We start from the raw sequence: 23,194 nt of genomic DNA, 5'->3' as shown, positions 1-23,194 counted from the left end.
ATAATTAATTATATTTTATATATATTAAATTTAAATTTGTAAAAAAAATGAAAGATGGGAGCTGCCTAAGCTACCAAATTACTGGAGGCCTATAATTCTAGGATCATACAAACTTTGATCTTCACTTTTTGAAGTTTATAAAAAAAATTAAATGGACAAATTTATAGTTTTTGTTTGATTCTCTTGTAAGTTTGAAGTTGATCGCTCATTATTTAAATAGATTTTCTTAATTGAGGATAGTTAGAGCATCTCCGATAAAGGGTGTTTAAAAGAGTGTCAAGCTGATGTGGCATTTAGTTTGGCAACTATGGTGGGTGTCAAAAAAGTTACTAAAATATTGTCAATTTTTGGCAACCTTGCTTCAAGGTTGCCAAACGTTTTTTAATATAAAAAATTAATTTACTTGAATACTATCAGGGGCGGAGCTAGGGGGGTAGGGGAGGGTCTCCCGACCCTCCGGAACACCCTTGACGAACAATGGTTCAGTCCCGAGCAGCCCCTCCAAAATAATTAAAATTAATACTTATAATATAGAATGTGATTATATGACATAAAACTAAGTTTGCATAGTTGGTTGTAGTGATAATTAAAGGAATCTCTACATCCAATTGATCCTATATTCGAATCCCCCTCTCTTTGCTTTTTTTTTATCTCATATTAATTTTTTCCCTTAAACATCATTCTCCTTTAAAAATATTAAGTATCATTTTTAATCATTATTAACCTCATTCTCCTTTATTATTTTTAATTGTATTTTTTTAGTTACAAAATTCATGACCGGGAAGACAATTTGATGAATAATTTCTCCAATTGACCAAACTTGTCGACGTTACGGATAAAATTGCTCTTGGCCGTTAAAGGTAAAATTGCATCATTTTAGATGTTAGGGGTAAAATTGTTCTTAGATGTAAACATTAGAGTATTTTTGCACCTTATCCTTACTTTATATTAAATCTTAGTTGTTTTGTACCTTAATGTTTCCAACTATGATCAAATTTACCCTTATATTATCAAAAATTTGAAAATTTTGATTTTACTACTATGAATCAAAGCCTTAAGTTGTTATTGAGAAAAAAAATCTTCATGTAATGGAGCCCCTCCGGACTTTGAGCTCTGGCTCCGCCACTGAATACTATTGGTTCACCTTTTTAATGAATTTCTCTCTCATTTCACTATTGGTTGACAATATTTATAATTAAATAAATTATATATTAAGCAATGATTTGTGGGGTCATTGTGACAACTTTTAAAATTTTTTTACTATTGGAACATTTTTAAATAAAAGTTGTCAAAAGTGATATGGATTACTAAATTAATAAAATATTACATTTTAGTATGATGTGTCAATTTTTGGCTCTCTTTAGAGCAACCTCTATTGGAGATGCTCTTATGGCATAATAAGGTGTTTGATGAAGTGGAGGGTGCTTGGGGTAAATTATACCCATGGCCACTGAACTTTATTCATTAACATTGTGACCTTTGAACTTCAATTCTTAACGGTTAACAATTGAAATTTATTCTTTTTAACACCAGTGACCATTAAACTTTAACTAATTCCTCAAAATGACCGGTAACGATCTCAAAATAAAAATATTCAAGAATTAAAGTTGTTCAGAACGACATTTACCATGAAACCATATTTTTTATTTTCCAAAATCACCTTTTTTGAAGCTTTCTCTCTCTACGAATTCACTCTATCTACTGACCAAAAAACACCTAAATGACCTCAAAATGAAATTTTTTAAGAATTAAAGTTTCTTAGAATATCATTAACTCTTTGAATTTTTTATTTTGAGGCCGTCAACGGTCATTTTGAGACGTTAAGTGGCCACCGGTGTTAAAAAGTGTAATGTTCGATGGTCATAATGTTAAGAATTGAAGTTTAGTAACCACAATGTTAAATGAGTAAAGTTTAGTAATCATGGGTGTAATTTACCTAGGGTGCTTGTAAAGAGTGTTTTTATTAGAGTAACAAGAGTTGTTTAGTATTTTATGGCAATGTTGCGATTTTTTGGCACTTTTTGACAGCTTTACTTTTTTTTAATATAAAAAATGATTTAATTATTTATTTTTGATGTATTTTTAATAACAATATTTATAATTAAAATAAATTATTTATAAAATAATGATTTGTGGGCTTATTTAAATAATTTTTAGAGTTGCTAAATTAGCATTGAATATTTTTTTTAAAAGAAGTTGTCAAACGATGTAGATAAAAGATAAAATAAAATATTTTATTTTAAAATGATGTGTTATAACTTTTAAAATTGCTTGTATTAAAAAAATGCTCTTATACATAAATTTTAATAAATTAATTATTAATATCATTCCAAATTTACTCAACATTAAATAGAATAATAAAACAATTCATCATGAATTTCAGATTTGTGTTGAAAGAAAAGTAATAAATTTGAATGTCAATAGCATGATTAAATTATAATTATATGATAAAATAATATGTCCACTTTGATAATTTGAAACTTAAAAAGAATAAATGAAGAAACTTAAAATGTAAGTTAATTTTATAGAAGTGTAATGCCTTTTGATAACTGAGTATCTGAATTTTGTATACACGTCCAAACGTCTCGACGAACTTCCTTAATATCAATATATAACACATAATTGCAGGTCAGATGGGGTAGGAATTCGGCGAACCCGCTCTAATGTCTAAATCAGTTGACGATTTAGGAAGGGTTGGAGAGTATGGACTAGTTGTAAAATAATAGTTAATGTACTGTATCGTGTGTCTATACACCTGTTTATATATAGGGTTTTTTTTTATGTCGAGGCTTTTACTAACTAGGAACCCTTATAAGGTGAGGATTTTCGTGTCTCGTAAGGAGTCTTAGTCCTAGGAGGAATCCTTTGTCATGTGGAACTATAGTGTTTCTCGAATGTTCCTTTGTTTATAGGAGACTGAAGCTTCCGAGACCGCCCTTAGGCAGACTCTATTGCATGTGACGTATTTGCCTAAAAGGGAGGTGCTGATGTTACGTGTGTGATGTCATTTTGCATGATACAATATGTCCCCCTTTTAACTTACCAATTCTTTCAGGATTGTAGGGGTATAAGGGAGAAAAGAAAAGACCGATTTTTGTGTTTTCCTTGTTGATTGCACGTATTGGATTTGTGCTTATTATTTCAGATGATTTTCTTCCCACGCTTTGCCAATGTATCATCCTCTTAATTGGCCTAGGAATCTACACGGGTCACATTTGTCTTGAAAAGTGGTTGTTGTGTTTTATGATTATGTGCTTTTGGCTTCCCATCTTCTGTCTATCTCTTCATTAATTTTCTTTTTCGGGCGTTTCTTATGTCTTTTCCACTGCTCTTATAAAGATATTTTATTCATTTATCCTCTATAGTTTTTTATTGTCTCACCACTTTTTGATCATTGAGGACATATAGGCTTCTTTGATTCCAATGTTACTATATGCTTTCTTCCTTTCATTTTTCGATTGTTGAGGACCAATGGAATTCTTTGATTCCAATGCCTCTCTACTCTGTTTTATGTTTAGTTTTTGAGTTTTGAAAGTGGTCATCTTCCCTAATTGCAAGGTTTTTTATAACTCGCATGTCCTAGTAAGTCCTTGATTTCTTTACTTTTGCATCTCTTCTTTTTCTTTGTTCATTGTTTCGAACGGGTTGTAAGAAATCACGATGTGAGAAGGGTACGACCTCTGGAGAATCAAAGAGGCCTATTATCCCCAATCTTCAAAATTATGAACAGACCTCTACCATGGACGACCTTGCCGTTACAAAGTTGGTGACTCGTTATCCTGAATTTTCCCACCTAGGATTTGCACCTCCGATGCAGTTAGGTAATAACCATTACTCCAAAAGGATTTTTGGGCTTTTACGAGATGTTTTTAGAGAACGAGGTTCATCTCCCTTTCCTTGCTGGTGTCGTGAATGTTCTGAATGAGTTGGAAATATGTCAAGAGTAGTTGTCTCCAAATGGTTGACTAAACCTTCTGGGTTTAGTCAAAATATGTGAAGATTTGATTTAACTAGGCCCTTGTTTCGCCATTTTTGGACCCCTATGATCAGGAATATTGATGACTCCTTTTGGATTTTGAAGTCTCATTTGAATCATCTTTCTTTTGTTTCAAATAAGCCTTCCAACAACAAGAATTTCAGACCTTATTAGTTCTGGATTTTCTTACCGAAGGACGATGGAGGGCGAATCTTGGATGGAGCATTATACCCGAATGGGTTCCTATTTTAGACCTCTTGGAACACTGTTCTGATGAAGAAGGACAACTTCCGTGAATTGGTTCCTTTCTATCTCGAAGAGCAATTTATGTACGAGTGTCTGAATGGGTTAATGCTTTCTTTTTCTCGGGAACAATTGCTGAGTTATATGGCCGAAGATAAGCCATTTGTACTTATGGATTCACATGGTGTAATTCATAGGGAAGGGACTGCTCAGTATACTCAACTATTTACAGGTTTGTAATAATTCCAACTTATTGTTTTAATTTGTTGATTCTTGTGTGTGCATGTTCTAACATGGGTAGTGTTTGGAAAAATTGCTAGCTTGTCAACTGGCTATGTGAAAAATAGCTAAAGAGGAGGCTAAGGTTGCTCATGATTCATCGGTGTTACTTCCCACTGGTTTAACTGCTTCGCCTGCTGCTTCAGGCTCGTTTAGTTCTGTGGGTGTGTCTTTGGATAGGATTGTGGCTTCTCCTTTTGGTGAGTTTATGAGATTTTTGGGTTTTGCCTTTAGAGCTTTCAAACTGTTATTAATAATTTTTGTTTATTCGAGGACCTTTATAACAACCTCTACTTGTTCCGCCGAACATGTTGGGCACAATGTCGAGCCTATTATGGCTATTCCTATCTCTTTCTTTGAGCCAACAGGTTTACCCAAAGCTCAGGCCAAACCTACATCACTTCTTATTTCAAATGATGAGCCATTTTTTCATGCTGAAGAAGTTATTGCCAAAGCAAAAGTTGCTATTGATGCGGAAGTGGCTGATGAAGCAGGAGTTATTGCTGAAAACCAGAGGTTAGTGACTAGTAAGTCTTTAAGGAAGAATGTCGAGCAAATGGTGATGCCGAAGGAAAAAGATCCATTAAAGGAGAAGTCTTCTAAGGGAGGAGTTCAGTCTTCAAAAGTTGGAGCTCAACCTGTCAAGGCTACTTGGGTTAAGATTGGCACCAAATGAGCCGTAACTACCGAGCCTGCCCCCTCTTTTAAAAGACCTAAGGTGGCTCCTCTTGGGGGAGATCTTTTATTGCGGGGTGGACCTGTTGTTAGGCTCCATCCTTTGCTTTGCTCTTTGCTTGCCTAACTTAATCCTTTGTTTTGCTCTTCACCTATTGAACCTATAAAACCTTTGCTTTGTTTTTCATCTGTCGGACCTGATCCTTTGCTTTGCTCTTCGCTTGCTCCTCCACATGGATCCTCTATTGCCCCTGAAGCTTTATTTGTCTCTTCAACTACTATTCCAAGTGGAGGAATGTTCCAGGCCTTACTCCTGAATAGCCCATGTGGATTTTGAAGGAAGTAACTATTCCTCAAGAGGATTTAAATCCATATACCAAGTTTATAACTTATAATGTAAGTTTATTTATTCCTTTACATTTTATTTGTCTGTCTTTGGTATACGTTTCCTCACTTTAGTTGTGTTTCTACAGCTTTGGCTGGCTCGATATCCTTCTGGTTTGACAAGTACTTTATTTATTATGCTTTATTTTAACATAGTGATATGTACTAGTTTCCATTGCTTCGACGTATCAATAAAGACATTTTACAATCATACTATTGAGTAAATTAATCAAGAATTCCTTAATCAACTATATTAAAGGTCAATCATATGCATGCAAAGGATTTAGATCAAAGGTCTTAAGTCGAAAAGATTCTTTGATATAATACACTTGCTCTAAAAACAAGCTAAATGAGGCACTTTCTCAAAATAACCATGACACAGAACAAACAAATGGACCGTATGGTTAAAAAGGGATGCTTCATACACACTTGTAGAAGAAAGTAGATGGTTAAATAATGCACTTCATTTATAAATTGTTAAAAAAACAATACAAACAAAAATGAAGTTACAACATAAGGACAAGAGCCCAATACTAACATCTCATCCTCATCAAACTCAGAATCAGACTCCAATGGAAGATCAACAATAAGAATGCCCTAAGGTGCTGGGAATGAAGGGTCGAACTCATGATATGGCTCCCTATCATGAGGAGCCTGAATGTTCACCCAAATCTACAGATCAACATCAAGGTACTTCTCCCTAATTGTCCTCGGCATCTTCACTTGATAACAGTTTAGCCTGGCAAAACCGATCTCATGGGTACTCCTCACTTTTTCTAGATGACTCTGCTACTCATTAGATAGCTTTCCCCAAAGTTGGGATATATTGGAAGACTTCTTTTCTGAAAAATCTCTAAGTCTCAAAGCTTCGACCTTCGCTTCATGTAAATCATGCACACAGGATTCCAGCTTTTCCCCAAATGACTTCAATTTTTCCTCAAACTCAGTAAGCCGAGCAGAAAAATGTGTGGCGACTTCAGCAGACTATACCTGAATAGCATAAAGCTTTCTCTCTAGATCCCCTAGCTGAGACTCAGCCTTATCATGTTCATCTTGGAACTTTTTCACTTTGTTATTGGGACCTTCACAAATTGGCATTGGCGATAGCTAGAGCTTTCCCTGATTCTTACTCACTTCGAAGACAAGCATCTTCAAAGGCCTTTGCCCTATTTTTAGCTTGCACTTAGGCCGCTCGTACAACCACAAGGTCCGCTTCAAAACAGTTTAAGTTAGCATGATAGCTCTCTATTAACTCCCTGGCTGATGCAATTTGTTCATCCTTCAACAACAATTCACGTTGAAGGGCATCAATCTCTTCATCTCGACAGGCCAGGAATTCATGAGCCTTCTTCAAATCAATCTCAGCCTGAATACTAATTAAAATTTGGTGTCGAGCCTCCAACTGCTCATTTCGATGAAGGGCATCCTTAAGGCACTCATTAACTTCCACATTTGAAGACATTTACTAAATTCAAAAGAAGAAACAACCACAATTCAGAGAAAGGAAAAATAGCTAAACACAAAAGCAAAAGTCAAAAGAAGGCAATAAACTTGAGCCTGATGAATGCTGTTTTGATCAATCATCGATTGGTCACTAGCCTGAGCAAACAAATTTGTATCCGAGGGAATCCTTGTCAATTAACTAAGGGATTTAGCAATCCTCGGATACTCCAGGCAAGGTCCCGATTGATATCTAGCCAACCAAAGCTATGAAAAAGACAAGCATTCAGAAGGAAAATCCTAAACAACAGCAAAAAGAAGCACGAGTTTTATTCACCATAAAAGAACTCCCATTATATATGCTGAATTGAACATATTGGTTTAGAGCTTCTAGGGATAAGGCTGCTTCAGCAGGAATCTAGAGAGGCCCATTAGGGATCAACTTGAAGCTTCTCCACGACTAGAAGCAGCATCAATATAAGTTACCTTGGGAGCAGCAGATGCAATGCACACGGCATTATAATCTGAAGGGGAAAAGCACAGTATGGGGGCAAGAGGGGCAGTAAGAGGCAGAGGATCCCTTCCTCTTGGAGCAATCCTGGCCCTCTTGGATGAAGGTAAAGAAGCAGAAGGACCACTCCGCTTAGCCCTAATTTGTATACCAGCAGTTGGCGGAGCCCCACCTTGAGAAGACTTCTTCTTAGCATGATGTTTTTGTTTTACCACCGGTATAACAATGGATTTTCCTAAGGACTTGTCAATCCTATCCTCTTGAGTAGCCTTTGCAGTGTTTCCTTCGGTGTTCCCAAAAGGAACCATTGCTAAAGCTCCAGTTTCAACCTCATCAACATGCTAAGCATCTCCCAACATGCAAATCTTCATCTTAGGCCGGGGGATGTGTGGCAATTTCACGGAACCACTAAAAATTCTTGTCCTTTTACTGATCATAGTTCTCCGCCCCAATATGCAGCTCAATTGTCTCTATAAAATTGTGCTTATTCTCTTTAGAAGCATTCATAGATTCGGCCTCGACAGAAGTTACTACTACTTCAACCTGCATATCAGTTTTAGTTCCGCCCTCTGGCTTCAGAATTAATCCATTCAAAAGAACCCAATGTCTCAATCTCATCCAACACCTCGACTAAGGGGGATTCATTTGGAATCTCGCCTGAATCAACAGGACCACCATATGAAATGGGAACAATTGTCAAAGGTTCATCATTAAGTCCAAAATCTCCAACAGTTGAAGCCGTGGCTGCGATACACACGAAGCAAGTATTAAAACACTTGTCATTTACAAAGGAGGGAAAATTAGTGGAAAGCTTGGAAACACATAAAGAATCATCATTTTTTTTCTGATAAGGATTCCAGATATGCCGACCGCGTCAGCATATACTCTAAATCCTCACAAACCTTAACCAAACCTAGAAGGTCCAGCCATGCATTCGGAAACAGTTGAGCAACACATATCTCAAGTTCTCCCAAGACATTCAAAATGCTGTCGGAGAAGGGGAGACGAACCCTATTTTGAAGGAAAATCCTGTAAAAACCCAAATGACCATCTGGCGCTTCAGTTATTACTTAGTCAAGGGAAGGAACCCTAACTTCGAGATGAGCAAACTTGGAAAATTTGGACACCAGCGTGGCCAGCGTAAGTTAATCAAAGGTGGAGGGTTGCTCAAAATTCTTCAAATGAGGAACCCTGTGTTTCTTGGGCTTTTCAGCCTCTTTATTTTTTTGAAGATTACTCTTCTTACTAGGGTTCTTACCTTTACCACGAGAGGATCTCGCTCCAACTATGGAATGAGGAAAAGTAGGAAATAAAAGATAGAAGGACCAGAACATACTTTAGAAGAAAAAAATATCAAAAAAGAAAGGAGTAACCAATATTGTAAACAAAAGAAAGGAAGATAAAGGGAATGGAGAAATCGAAAAGACCAAAGACCACTGATTTTTTCCATCATCACAGGTGTACTCATAAATGAGCCGCAAAAGCACGAAGTCCCAAGTCCAGTCACAACCAGACATGTTAGTAATTTTGAGAGCTTAAAATAGGTGGCATCATTAAAGCTTCAAAACGACAACTTTGAGGGACAAAAAGCACAAAAGGTTCTCCTGGCAAAATAACTATTACAAAATAAATCCTGAAAGAATGTAAATACCAAGTAGGGTGGGGGACATCTGACATCACATAGATGACATCATTCTCACCCTCCTGAGATAAAAGGCCACGTGTGAAAACTGGCATCCCAAATCTAAACGACAGGGGCCTAGGTTCAACAATGAGCGACCCGACGACGCCTAAAAGGGCCCAAGATCAACAAATAGGGCTTTAGCTCCAATCACAAGAGAAACTTCTAGAATCCTACGAGATAAAGGATTCCTCACAGGATTCAGACTATTTGAGGGACTAGGAATCCTAAACTCATAAGGATCCCTAAAGAGATGACAATCTTAACCTAATCAAACACTATAAATAGACAGGTAGATGCACATGGTTCGGTTCGTTAACTACTATCTCTCAACTAATTCTTACACTTTAATCTGATCTAATTATAAACCGATTTGGGCATCAGAGCGGGTTCGCCGGACTCCGAACCTGTTTGACTTCCGTTTTGTTTTGTAAATTCGTTACGACGTCGGATTGATCTCACAATTTGGACACGTAAAAAATTCAGGTAACAAGATATAATTTCTCCACCACTACCATTTTAGAGCAATTTTTTTTGAATTAAGGGTCAAATTAGGCTTTGAATTTAGAAAAGAAGTTCAATTTAATCCAAATTAACTCAAACACAATCAATTTTAATATCTAATACTTAATAAAATTAGACTAAGGTGTCGTTTGATAAAACTGAAAATTAAGTGATGAAAAAATAAGTACTGAATTTTAAGCGTTGAATATTATAAGTGCTGAAATTATTAAATGATATAGGTGTTTGATAAATATTAAAAATAAGTGCTGAATATTAAAATATTAGTTGATAATGTTTAACTTAAAATTTTAAGTTAAATATTTTGACTTAATAAAATAAGTGATATGTAGCTTAATTGAATAATTTAAGTGGTTAATAAAAAACCATTATCAAACACACTTAAACTAAATAAGTGCTTAATCTATTAATTCAAGTGATTTTTGTTGTTATCAAACAGAGCCTAATTTATCAAATATTAGCAACTCGAATCTAAGCCCTTGTTTGGGAGGAGGTTAATGGGAGTAAATGGGAGTAATGGGAGGTTAAGTATTAAGTTAACCTTGTTTGGAAGTTATTTTTTGAGAGTAAATGGAGGTTAATGGGGTTAAATGTTTACTTCCTCTAACCTCCAAACTCTAACCTCCAAATTGGGGGTTAATAGGAGTAACGTAAACTTTTTAAAAATTTATTGTCTATGCAAAGTAAATTTAACCTCCATTCCCCTCCATATTTAAACTCCCAAACAAGGTTAAACATTTAACCTCATTTACATCCTATAAACTCCTAAACAAGGTTAATTTTTAATTTTCCATTCCATCACTTCCCTTCCCTTTCCATTACCTCATTTAACTCACACATCCATTAACCTCCAAACTCCGGGTAAATTACATACGTGGCGTACAACCTTTACCCGTAATCACACTTTGGTGTACAACCAAAATTTTGTCACACTAAACTGTACAACCTTTTAGTGACCTCCCACTAAACTGTACAACCTTTTAGTGTCCCACAAGTAATTTTGACCGGTCAACGTCTGGTCAACGCGCCACCTCATCACTTTTAACTTCCTAACAAATAAAAGTGGATCCCACCTAATACTAAATGACTAATTTACCCTTAATATTTTTTTTTTCTTTTTACTTTTTTTTTTTAATATTAATTCTTTTCTCTCTCCCTTCCAGCTGAAACCTCTTCCACTGCCTCCTTCTTCTTTTCTACTTTATTGAATCCACAGAAACCATAAACTGTAAAAACCAAAAATTCAGAAAAACCATAAACTGAAACATAAAATAGATCATAATATTTGGATTAAACTTGAAATTAAGATTGAAAAGGGTTGGAATTCATTTGTGGTTTCACCATTTTCTCCCTCCCTTCCGTCGTTCATCTCTCTCCCTTCCGCCGTTCATCTTCTCCGTCGTTTATCATCTCCTTTTGAATTTGCCGACTCCATTCAGATTCGCGAGAAATGTATCCGGTCGCTCCATCTCCGGAGTTTTCTTTTCAATAGAAACGGCACTAGGGATCATGAGAGTGGATTGATTAGAGAGTTTTTAAGATTGATTTTTTCAAAAGGAGAGTGGATTAAGGGTTACGATTCACAAGAAAAACGTTTTCAGTGTTGTTCTTCTTCTCTGGTTTCTATAGAAACGGCACTAGGCATTTCTGATTTTTTCTTCCACCACTTGTTCTTCTTCTCTGGTTTCTATCTATTCTTTTTGTTGATTTTTAATGGATTCTTGAGGCGCTGGAGTACGAAAGGAGATCTAGAGAGAAACAGTTGATTTTGATGGTAAATTTCAGGAGATTGTTGAATGGGGAAATGTGAATAGTAAAGTTGGGGTTTCTCTGTTCAAGGGATCTGGAGGTGTAAAAATTAACAGATTTAAGTCTTTGAAGAACAGAGGGAGATCTAGAAAGTTGATGGTTGTTGTCGGCGTCGTGGAGAGAGAGAGCAAACGTTGTAGGCATGGAGGTGAGAGAGAGAAAAGAATTAATATTAAAAAAAAGTAAAAAATAATAAAAAAAATTATTAAGGGTAAATTAGTCATTTAGTATTAGGTGGGATCCACTTTTATTTGTTAGGAAGTTAAAAGTGATGAGGTGGCGCGTTGACCAGGCGTTGACCGGTCAAAATTACCTGTTGTACACTTTAATGGGAGGTCACTGAAAGGTTGTACAGTTTAGTGTGACAAAATTTTGGTTATACACCAAAATATAATTACGGGTAAAGATTGTACACCACGTATGTAATTTACCCCCATACTCCCAAACAAAGGCTAAACTTGGAGATTTCAGTTGAACTCAACTTGTCCAAACTTTAGTGTACTTTAAAAAAATAAAAAAAATGTTAGTTTAGTTAATATTAGTGTTGTGTTGACATTTGCGTAAGAACAATTATCCAACCACCTAACCTGGAAGGTAGGATTTTCCGTCTTGGTGCTAATATTGACTTTCCGTTCGTTTGTCTTCACAAAAACAAAATTAAATTAAATTTTGGTGTGCACCAAATCAAACATACTCTGAGTTTATTTTTTCACAAAAATGGAAAACTCAACACAAGAATCTCATCTCAGATCCGATAATTCCATTACTTATGACTCTCCTTACCCACTCTACGCCATCGCCTTCTCTTCTTCCGCTTCCCCTTCTCGCGCCCACCACCACCGAGTCGCCGTCGGTAGCTTCATCGAAGACTACAGCAACCGTGTCGACATTCTCTCTTTGGACACCGAAACCCTCTCCTTCAAGACTCATCCTTCTCTTTCCCTTGACCATCCTTACCCTCCTACTAAGCTTATGTTCCACCCCGCCGCTTCCTCTTCACTCCTTAAGTCCTCCGACCTCCTTGCTTCTTCCGGCGACTTTCTTCGTCTCTGGGAAGTCCGCGAAAACTCCGTCGAACCTGTTTCTGTCCTGAATAATAGTAAGACTAGTGAATTTTGTGCCCCGTTGACGTCTTTTGATTGGAATGAAATTGAGCCCAAGAGAATTGGGACTAGCAGTATTGATACAACTTGCACTGTTTGGGATATTGAGAAAGGTGTGGTTGAAACTCAGTTAATTGCTCATGATAAAGAGGTTTATGATATTGCTTGGGGTGAAGCAAGGGTGTTTGCTTCAGTTTCTGCAGATGGATCGGTCAGAATTTTCGATTTGAGGGATAAAGAACATTCCACAATCATATACGAAAGCCCCCAACCTGATACGCCATTGCTCCGGTTAGCTTGGAACAAGCAGGATCTAAGGTACATGGCTACTATTTTGATGGATAGCAATAAGGTTGTTATATTGGATATAAGATCTCCTACTATGCCTGTTGCTGAATTGGAGAGACATAGAGCGAGTGTTAATGCTATTGCTTGGGCTCCTCAGAGCTGTAGACATATTTGCTCTGCTGGGGATGATTCACAGGCTCTAATTTGGGATTTACCTACTGTTGCTAGCCCTAATGGGATTGATCCAATGTCTATGTACTCTGCTGCTTCTGAAATCAACCAGCTTCAGTGGTCTGCTGCCTATCCTGATTGGATTGCAATCGCTTTCGCTAATAAACTGCAGCTCTTGAAAGTTTGATTTTCTATTTCATTCTTATGTATTCACTTTGCTGTTTAACTCTACAACTGAAATTTGTGTATTTCTTTTATATATATATAAAAAAAGATTAGATGTTTGCTTTTGGGTGAATTTTGATTTTTTCATGCAAGTTTCATTGGTGTTAGTGTTTTGTTTTACTGTTCATGTCCTTCTGATACTTAAGCATAGTGTTACTTAGTATAATTTTCGATGTACATAACCTAATTAGTGAAGTCTTCTGTTCTGTATAGCTTTGAACAAAACTATATTGAGGTCAGGCTGGTGTGTTTGTTTACTTTTAGGCTGTTAATAGAAGCCAAATAACTTATTTCTTTATGCCAAACATCCTCTACAACAATAACAAAGAAACAGCAATCCAACTCCTCAACTAATCTGCCATCATCCGTCGATTGTTTAGGTATGTACACGAGATTTTTATGCTATGCAAGAATAACACTGTTCGTTATCATTATTATTTTGTTAATATGATTATTTTGATTATATGTATGTTGAAGGATCTTTGTTATAACTGCTATGTGTATATCATTTAATTCTAACATAAAAACAATTAGGTATTCCGTCCCTTAGGTTCTGCTATATTGTCAAAATTTATGCTTAAGTTGTTGCAGATGTGGAAGATGCTAGCTTGATTCTCATCCTTGATAACATCTGCATCAGCTTTTCAATCCCATTAGGTCTTTCCAACCAACTGCTGCTGGGGATAGAGAGGCATACATTATCTCTGCAATCAGTTATTCTGAAGATGATATCAATCACCTGTAAGCAACTCAATAAATACTCCACCTTAAACACGAACACTTTTGGTTTGATGGAGTGAAACTGTTTCTATTTAAAGCACCTTGCAGCTTCATGTTACATTAGCAAATGGGAATCACAATTCTCTTATTAGGGTCCATTTAGATTGATGAGGATTTGACATGAGGAAGAATTTGGAAGTTGATATTATATAAAAGTTTTGTGATTTCTAACAAGGATTAGAATTCTCAATCCATTTGAAATCCTCATCTTTCCAAATGGAGCAAAAAAGATAAGTTTTAGCCTGTTTGTAAGAGACTTGTATGAGAGCTGAACAATTTCTCCATATGGTTGCTTTGGAACTGCCTCTAGCCATTTTCTTCTTCATTTTGCTGTTAGAATTGATCTATAGTTTATTGTGCATCTTAATTTCTATGTTATATGGTCTCCATTTCTTGAGGGCGAGCCTTGACGCAACGGTAAACGTTGTTGTCGTGTGACCAAGAGGTCACGGGTTTGAGTCTTAGGAGCGGCCTCTTGCCAAATAAATTGGCAGGGGAAGGTTTGCCCCCAGTACACCCTTGTGGTGGGACCCCTCCCCGGACCCTCGCTCAACGGGGACGCGTAGGGGGTTGGTTTTTAGAGAGAGGGAAAAGAACACTGTATCTAACTTAAGCATCGGAGCGTTTGTGGGAAGACCGCTTCCCACACTGTAACAGGTTTAATCCTCAAGGAAGATCAACCTTCATCCAGAGAAGTTCAACCTTCATCCAGAGACGTTCAACCTTCATCCAGAGACGTTCAACCTTCATCAAGGAGGTTCAATCCTCAAGGAACGTCGACCGTCATCATTCTGATTGGAAGGTCCGCCTTCCTTCAGGAGTTTATCGATTGATCTCCCATCCTACAAATTTATTGTTTAATTCAGGCTACAACAGAATTGATAGGCGACGAAGTACAGAGCTTCTGTTTTAATCCAACTATTCACAGTTTCTGGTCTGATAATGCTCAGTTTTTTCCAGTTGAACTTACTGAATAACAATTTCTTAAGCAAGGGATTGTCCAAAAAGTTTTTTCGTTCAACGGGTGATGTTACTTGTCCATAGTTATGGGGAAAAAACGTTTGGCCCTTGCACTCAGGTCAAATATATCAAATTGGCCCCTTTATTTTGGGGACATCTCACCCTGTAAGCTCCTCTTCTCAATTTTATTGTATATTTGGCCATGTAACTTTAAATTTTCACAAAATTTGGTCCTTAATTGAACGGTTTTTAAGTGCACTGTGACACAAGAATTTGATCACATACACTGCTAATTGAAAAGTCAATCAGTTGACAAAGTTTTTAGAAAAATCCAAGTTTAAGAGCAAACGTGTCAACATTGAAGAAGAGGGACCGAACTGATAGATAGGGCTAAGTACAAGGGCCCAATTATATGTTTTGCCGTGATGGAATAGTTGTTACATTAATCATCTCCATAGCTAGTTAACATCAATTGAAATCTGGAGTGGATGCTTGATTGTTTCTGGATGTGGATTGTTTCTGGATGTGAAATGTCTCTTAATTCTTAATAGCATTATCACAAGGTTTTGGAATGCATGATACGGATCGAAATTTGAGAGATGAAAGTGAAGGTTTTAATCTTAAACCAATAATTAAAGAATGATAGAATTTTCAAGTTGATTCTATCAAGTTTCAACTTGAAGGAGATGAACCCTCGGGATAAAATCTTAGCTTCCATAGGAGTAACTTGTCTTTATTCAATAAAAGATGCATTACAACATGAATTAGGCTTTATCCACTAAATCATACCAAGGAAAATGCAATAAAAGCCCTTGAGAATAAACTAGTTTAATATAAATTAAAAGGGGTAAAAGGATAAAGCATAATTCAATGGCAAATAATAAATATTAAGTGGCATAATTGTAATAAAGTTGATGACAGGAGTTGTAATTAACTATTGGCATACATGTAAATAGGAGGAAGCTGAAAGATAGTGGAGTCCACAACGTGTTAAGAACTTCATACGCCGTGTGAATTAAATTCGGAGAAGTAGAGAATATGTTTCTCTTTCACGTGACGTGTCCTCTCTTTCACGCGGTGTGGCACACAGATCATACTCCGGGTTAAGAACTCGATTAAATTTGATTTAATCTATAGTTTAGAGAAATTAAGATTTATTAAGGATTAAATTGAATTTATCTCATCCTTCCTAGACTTAAAGTTGACGCGCCCACATTAAAGAATTAAGTGTTTTATTTATTTTATGTCTTATCTTAATTAAGTTAGAAAAAATTAAGATATTATCCTAAATTAATTAATTGAATATAGTTAGAATCCTAATGATAATGAGATTATTATTTTGATTCCTACGAAATTTAGGTAAAAAGAAGTCTATATCAAATTAATGTTGGAGCTTTAATTAAAAAAAATATATAAAACATTACAAATAGATCCAACTCGAGATCTAGCTTAACCGATTTAAAGCCTTTAACCACTCAAACCAAACCGGTCTTAATTAGTAGTACTCTTTATTTTTAGGGAAAAGTATAAAAATAAATCTTGAGGTTACTGTTTTCGAACAACACCTATGTGGTTTAAAAGTTTGAAAAATGGGTACTTCATTCCGTTACATACCAAATTGACTAAAGCTGTTAAAAGTCAAAGGGAAAAGAGTAATTTGGTCCTTATATTTATTTATTTTATAAATTAACTTTTCTTATTATCTAATTATTATAAACAAATCCCAAAATAAAAAAGTAAAAATCAAATATACTAGCTAGCCGATGATTACAACTGTGCAAATTTCACCATGGTACTTTCATAAGAGGTGTTTACTAATAAAACATCAGGTTAGTTGCTGATAAATCAATCTATTCTTTTTAAAAACTTTCATAACTATTCCAGGTACTGCATTCCTTCTCTGTCATCTAAAACCAATTCACAACCCAATCAAATTCCTAAAACACGAATCAAAACCTTAATCCTTCTCCGAACGAATTCAAAACTATTCTGCCAAAAAATTCAACCTGCTATGTTTTATGTAGAATTACTGACAAGCTTTTGCCGGCTTGAATGACCCCCTCTCCCTCTACTTTGATGGTAACCTTCACCTCTCCCGGAACTCCTGCCTTGGCCTCCTCCATATTCACCCCGATTTCCATATTCATTCCTGCCCTGACCACCAAATTCACCCCGGTTTCCAATTTCATTCCTGCCTTGACTACTGAATTCACCCCGGTTGCACAGTTGTAATCATCATCTAGCTAGCTGTAACAATCAACATTTCAATGGATTTATCAATTTGCTAGCCTAAACAAGAACACTTGAATAAAAAGATTAGAAGACTTTGATATTGATTTGGAGAGATTGTTTATTTTTATTTTTGAATTTAGATCGAAAAAGTACAATCAAAGTAAACCATGCCTTAATTTCAATTGAATTTCCATCTCTAAAAAATACAATCAAAGCAAACACCTTGAAATTCAATTGATTTTAGAAAGAGAAATGAATAAAGAGGAGAAAGAGAAGAGAGAGAAAGAAGAACAAAAATAAGAAATTAAAGAGACGGAGAAATTTAGCCCTCATTGGTAGGTGATCTGTAAATTCCACTGTAAACCCTCATCGAGGTCTGTGGTTTGCCCTGACCTTGGGAGTGGGTAGACCTACCCTTACCTAAACTTTTTCTGTTAAAAAAAAAAAGAGACGGAGAAGATGGTGTATTTGATTTTTAATTTTTATTTTAAGGTTTATTTGTGATAATTAGATTATAAGAGGGTTAATTTATAAAATAAATATATATAAGGACCAAATTAACTTTTTCCCTTTTAACACCGTTAGTCAATTTGGTATGTGTTTGTTAACGGAATGAAGTGCATGTTACTATTTTGCAAATTTTTAAACTACATATGTGTTGTTCGAAAACAGGTGTAACCACAATATTTATTTTTATACTTTTCCCTTATTTTTAATTTGTATTATTTTTAGCTTATTAATTTATAACTCTATTGATTTGTTATAGTATACTTGAAATTGAAATTAGATTGGTTTTAGCCAAATTGAAATGGTTGGTGTATGCGCTAGTACCAAAACATTATAATCTTGACAGTGCCCTTAATTATAATATAATAAGCTATATTATTGATTCACTTGTGCAAATGTGTAATAATATATAAAGAAAAGGAGCCCACAACACTATGTCACGCCATGTAGAACATAACATGATACGCCACGTGTAATAATGAGAAGGATCCGTTCTCACACCTCACTTCGATGTATATCCGTCCTCACACCTCACTTCGATGTATATATGTCATCACACCTCATTTCAACGTACATATATCTGTCATCACAGCTCACTTCGACGTATGGTCGGCTCAATAAAAACTTGGTTCAATTACAGACCTAGCGTATATTTGTAATATGTATCTTTAGAAACGTGCAAATAATATAATTCAATGATACAACTCAAACAAATAAAATATAACGTTTAATTAGCAAGTAATATAATTCACCAAAAGTTATAAAACAATGTCCCTAAAGTCTTAAATCACATAATGAAAACACAACTAAACCAAAATATATGAAAATAATAAACATAATTCACGAATAACGCGACAATGTTCAAAAGTGAATTATAATAAAACAAAAAATAATAATTAGTAATAATGCTTTTGTTCATCGTCGCTTAGGTGGTGCCTAGGCAGTCTAGACAGTGTCCAGACGGTTCAATTGCCTACAAGCCAAAAAACACCTAGAGGGACTAATCATAGAAAATCGGGACGGATTCTCAATTTTGAACGCCTATGTGGCCATATTTTTTAACAATGCCATTACTTGATGCATGAGATCATAAGAATCGGTTTTCTATTGAAAATATTTTTCTTGTACTGTTTTTGACATTTACGAAAATCAGCAAGAATGTTATCACTTTTAACAAGTTCAAGAGGCTGATATATCACTTTAAATAAATTAAAGTAACAAATATGTTATTTTAAGTAAGTTTGAAGGATTAACAAAATAGTCCATATGTTTAGGTGTCAATCCATCTTTTGAATTAAATTCAGTGGGAGTGACGTGTTAAGCCAAAGTATGACTAAAGAGCATCTTTAATAAATTGTAAAGTTCGTAACAAACTAGGTTCAACATAAAATTGTAAAAAACTAAAATAACAACCCACTAGAATGAGTTGTTATTAATTTTGTGAAGTAAGAAGAAGTGATTGTATAGGAGGCAATTTGTAATTTTAACAAATTGCTGAAAGCAACCACTGGAAAAAAAGGTATGAAAGTCTCTAAAGTCTCACATAGCCTTTAGTGTAGGGATTGAAAGAAACTCCCATGAATGGGAGTATCGTGTTGCAATTGGAAAGGAGAGTGCCTCAGAAATGAGGGCATCTTTTTGCTTCAACTGTATTAAATTTGGTAAAATTTGGTAAAATGCACTCTTTCTGCTCCACAATACTTGTCTTTTAAGGTTAATGTTCATTAATTAAGAAATGCAATTAATTTTAAATAAAAGACTTTGTTACACTTGTATTAATTGCATCCACTAATAACTTTATCTATTCTCAAGGCAAAAAGTCAACTTAAACAAGAGTATATTTGTAAAAGTAAATTAATGTGCATAAATTGAAGCAAAATGTCATATATTGTAGAATAAAAAAACTTCTCTAGAAATACATGTATTGTAGAACGGATGGAGTATATAGTACTACTAACTACTCTGTAAAGCCAAATAAATAATATTAATTTTATATATGAATATTATTTCCATAATATATATAATAATTACTAATTAATCCCTAGCCCTAGGCTTGATGATAGCTCTGAGAGTATTCTTCATAACAACGGTAAACTCAAGTTTCCCAGTGAAATCAAGCTTGTTATTACAAGGATAGGCAGACCATTCAAATTCCTGAACCATTCTGGCAATCATCAAATGCAAATGAACTGTTGCTAACCCTAGACCAGGACATATCCTTCTTCCTACACCGAACGGTGTCATTTTAACTTCTGTCACTCCCGTTATATCTGCTTCCTCCTTCCTCAAAAAGAACCTATCCGGATCGAATTTTTTTGGCTCCGACCAAATTTTTGGATCATCAGCAATAGCATTGGAAAATATCTCAATATTAGCATTCGTTGGAATATCATATCCTCCTAATTTTGTTGCCTCACTAACTGCATGCGTTAGTAGGAAAAACGTCGGCGGATGTTTACGCAGCAATTCTTTTACTACAGCCTGTACAATGACAAAATATTAAGTTCATATGATCTTTTTATATATACATTCTAAAATTTTAAACACGTGTTTTTTTTAATAGCCATCTATATTGATATTTTTATTGCCGAAATATTTTCCAACCCATCAAAATGGCATCCTGCCTTTTAAGGCAAAGGAAAATATCATTATCATATCATAATTATTCATTTAGAATGAGCCAACATATTAATCCCAAATGAAAGATACTTTGCTTAGATTAGTGCAATTTTTATCTAGCTTTTAATATAATTTAACAAGTGGCCAAAGAATGACGCTAACTTCACATGACTACTTCCAAATCTAAATCAAACAATTAAAATTACCAATTCTAACCTCCAATTCTGTTGTACAATTTCCATGCAGTTATTTTATTTGCTGGTAAATTACATCAATTTTAATATTGTGGCCAGTTAACTTCAATTTTTAAAGGAATGATCACTGAAATCTATACTTTTTTATATTCGTTAATACTCAAGTTTAACTAACTCTTCAAAATGACAATTAACAACCTGAAAATGAAAATATTCAAGAATTAAAATTGTTCAAAACGACATTTTACATTTTTTATTTTCTAAAATCACATATTTTTGATATTTCTCTCTCTAAAAATCCACCAACTCTTCTAACCAACCAACATATCAAAATGAAAATTTTCAAAAATTAAATTTCATTAGAATATCAATAACTTTTTGAATTTGTTATTTTGAAGCTGTCAACGATCTTTTTAAAGCGTTGAGTATCTACCGATGTTAAAAAAATATAAAATTAAATGGCCATACAGTTAAAAAAAAAAAAATGAAGTTCTACAATATTAAAATGAATAAAATTCAATAGTGGTAATCCTTTCATTTTCTAAAAAGTTGTTTATTGGCATCTGAGGGACTAAAATTTGTTGTTGTTTTCAATTTAATATTCTTTTATTTCATCACTCAAGAAATTAGGAATGACTCCATAAAATTTACTTGTTTTTTTTTTTTTTTGGTGGTGGAACAGTTCGTGGTTTCCACGTAAAACCCCGGAAAGGCCTAGAGTAATTTTGTTATAGCCACGGATATGTATTTAGTGAGAAGCGACATTAAAGATATACTAGTAGACATGTAATATGAGTAGTAATAAATTAAAAATTTACTCGCCTGTAAATAGTCCATATTGTCGACGTCATTTTCAGACACAGTTCGATTCCCAACCACATTCTTAATCTCCTCGTACAATTTATGTTGGACATCTGGATTATCAATAAGCTCAGCAATGCCCCACTCAACTGCTGTCGCTGTCGTGTCCGTACCCCCATTGATAAACTCTGAACATAGACTCACAAGCTCTGCATCACTCGGGGATGATTCTCTGCCATCTATTTTTAACTCGAAAAGGGTATCTAAGTACGAAAACGACATCGCATTTGGATCCGACCCTGGGTTTTTAAGAGCTTTCCGTCTCCTTTCAATCAACGGAACCATGAAATCAAGCTGTTCTTTTCTCACTTTCTGCACTTTCCTTCTTTGCTCCGGGAAAAAAGGACTTAAAATCGGGAGAAAATCATCAATTCTGGGATCAAGCACCATAAGAACCGACTTCATTACTTGATCCATCTTCATGATTGTCTGTTCATCCATTTCAAGCCCAAAACACATACCTAAAAGTATACAGAAAACAGCAAAACGAGCATTTCTTAAAACCCATACAACTCCATCATTACTCTTTGCCTCACTTGTAATCCGATCCATGAGTGTATCCATTGCACTATCTCTTACATTCCGGAACTCCTTAATCCTGCTGGAACTAAGCATATTCTGCACCATGTTCCGCCTCAGGGACCTCCACACCGGGCCGTAAACGGCGGCATTGACAGTGAATTTGTTGCAGCTAAATATTTTTCTGGTAGGGTTTTCAGGTGGTCTAGTAGCGAAAAGAGGACCCCTTTGAATGAGAGCTTCGTGGACTAATTTAGCGTCATTAAGGATAATTAGAGTCCTTGATCCCATCTTTAGAGTAAAGATTGAGCCATATTTAGGAAGTAAATCCTCTACATATTGGAAAAAAGGTTTGCCTGAGCGAGCGACCTGAAAAAGATTGCCAACAATTGGCCAACCAGGAGGTCCCGGGGGGAGATTTAGGGATTTGGGTTTGTTTGATTTGCGAGAAAAGAAGAAGAAGAAGAAAATGATGGCTGAAATGGAGAAAGCAAGAAAAATAGTAGTAAAGAAGACATGAAGAGCCATAGTTTAATTGGTGGGATGAAATGGTTAAGAGGAAGTGGGTATAAAAATAGGAAGAGCATGAATTTACAGTTGGAGATTTATTGTTTTAATTTAATTTAACAGAAAGGATAGCTTGTTAATACAAAAATGTGGCAAAAATAAAAAAAAGTAGAATCAGTATTTTGTGGAGGCAATAATCCCAACAAAGCAATGGAGGATGTTAAGAAGAGGCATGTGCAGTGCAGTCACTTTCTTCAACCTTCTACTTAATGCCACCAACTACATCGGTGTACGCTTTCTTCTAAATGGATTCTAATTAACTTCTTTTATTTATGGCATTAGCGTACTACATATGCTCTAACACCAAACCAATTTGGAATACATATATAATAGAAAACAAAATAATTACAAATTTAAAAAGGTTGAGAGATAGTAAGTGTATTTCTTGTTGAATTAATCCTATAGATTCCTGAGTAAGCCTGTAATAAGACAGAAAAATGATCAAATAAGGGGTCGTAGAACGTCTAACTCGTTCTATAGCTAAGTAAGCTTTTAAGGATGATGTAAGGATTCCACAATAATTCACGAAAGCTATGAGATATAAGCTTAATGATTGAATGTGTACTTTGGAGGTTGTTTCACTCTATTTATAATGTGATTGAGCAAATTGAGGTAGTTACAAACTTTGGAGCTTATATAAGGATACAT

At 35.1% G+C, this 23,194-nt stretch overlaps 2 protein-coding genes across 2 annotated transcripts; one reads left to right on the top strand and one right to left on the bottom strand.

Annotated features, from left to right (window-relative positions):
- The first annotated feature begins 12,099 nt into the window (after positions 1-12,099).
- On the top strand, positions 12,100-13,380 carry LOC136226842 (protein TRANSPARENT TESTA GLABRA 1). Its single transcript, XM_066015502.1, has one exon. It carries the CDS (start codon positions 12,238-12,240, stop codon positions 13,267-13,269), a length of 1,032 nt encoding a protein of 343 aa, XP_065871574.1. The 5' UTR covers positions 12,100-12,237; the 3' UTR covers positions 13,270-13,380.
- Positions 13,381-19,640: 6,260 nt separating this feature from the next.
- Positions 19,641-22,670, bottom strand: LOC136227933 (cytochrome P450 77A3-like). Its single transcript, XM_066016735.1, has 2 exons — positions 21,422-22,670; positions 19,641-20,267 (listed from the first exon to the last, which is right to left on the bottom strand). The coding sequence occupies exons 1-2, from the start codon at positions 22,505-22,507 to the stop codon at positions 19,821-19,823; spliced, it is 1,533 nt and encodes a 510-aa protein (XP_065872807.1). The 5' UTR covers positions 22,508-22,670; the 3' UTR covers positions 19,641-19,820.
- Between the last annotated feature and the right edge of the window lie 524 nt (positions 22,671-23,194).

Source organism: Euphorbia lathyris, chromosome 4 (assembly GCF_963576675.1).
Source record: "Euphorbia lathyris chromosome 4, ddEupLath1.1, whole genome shotgun sequence".
Taxonomy (NCBI): domain Eukaryota; kingdom Viridiplantae; phylum Streptophyta; class Magnoliopsida; order Malpighiales; family Euphorbiaceae; genus Euphorbia; species Euphorbia lathyris.
This window is presented reverse-complemented; position numbering and strand designations above follow the sequence as displayed.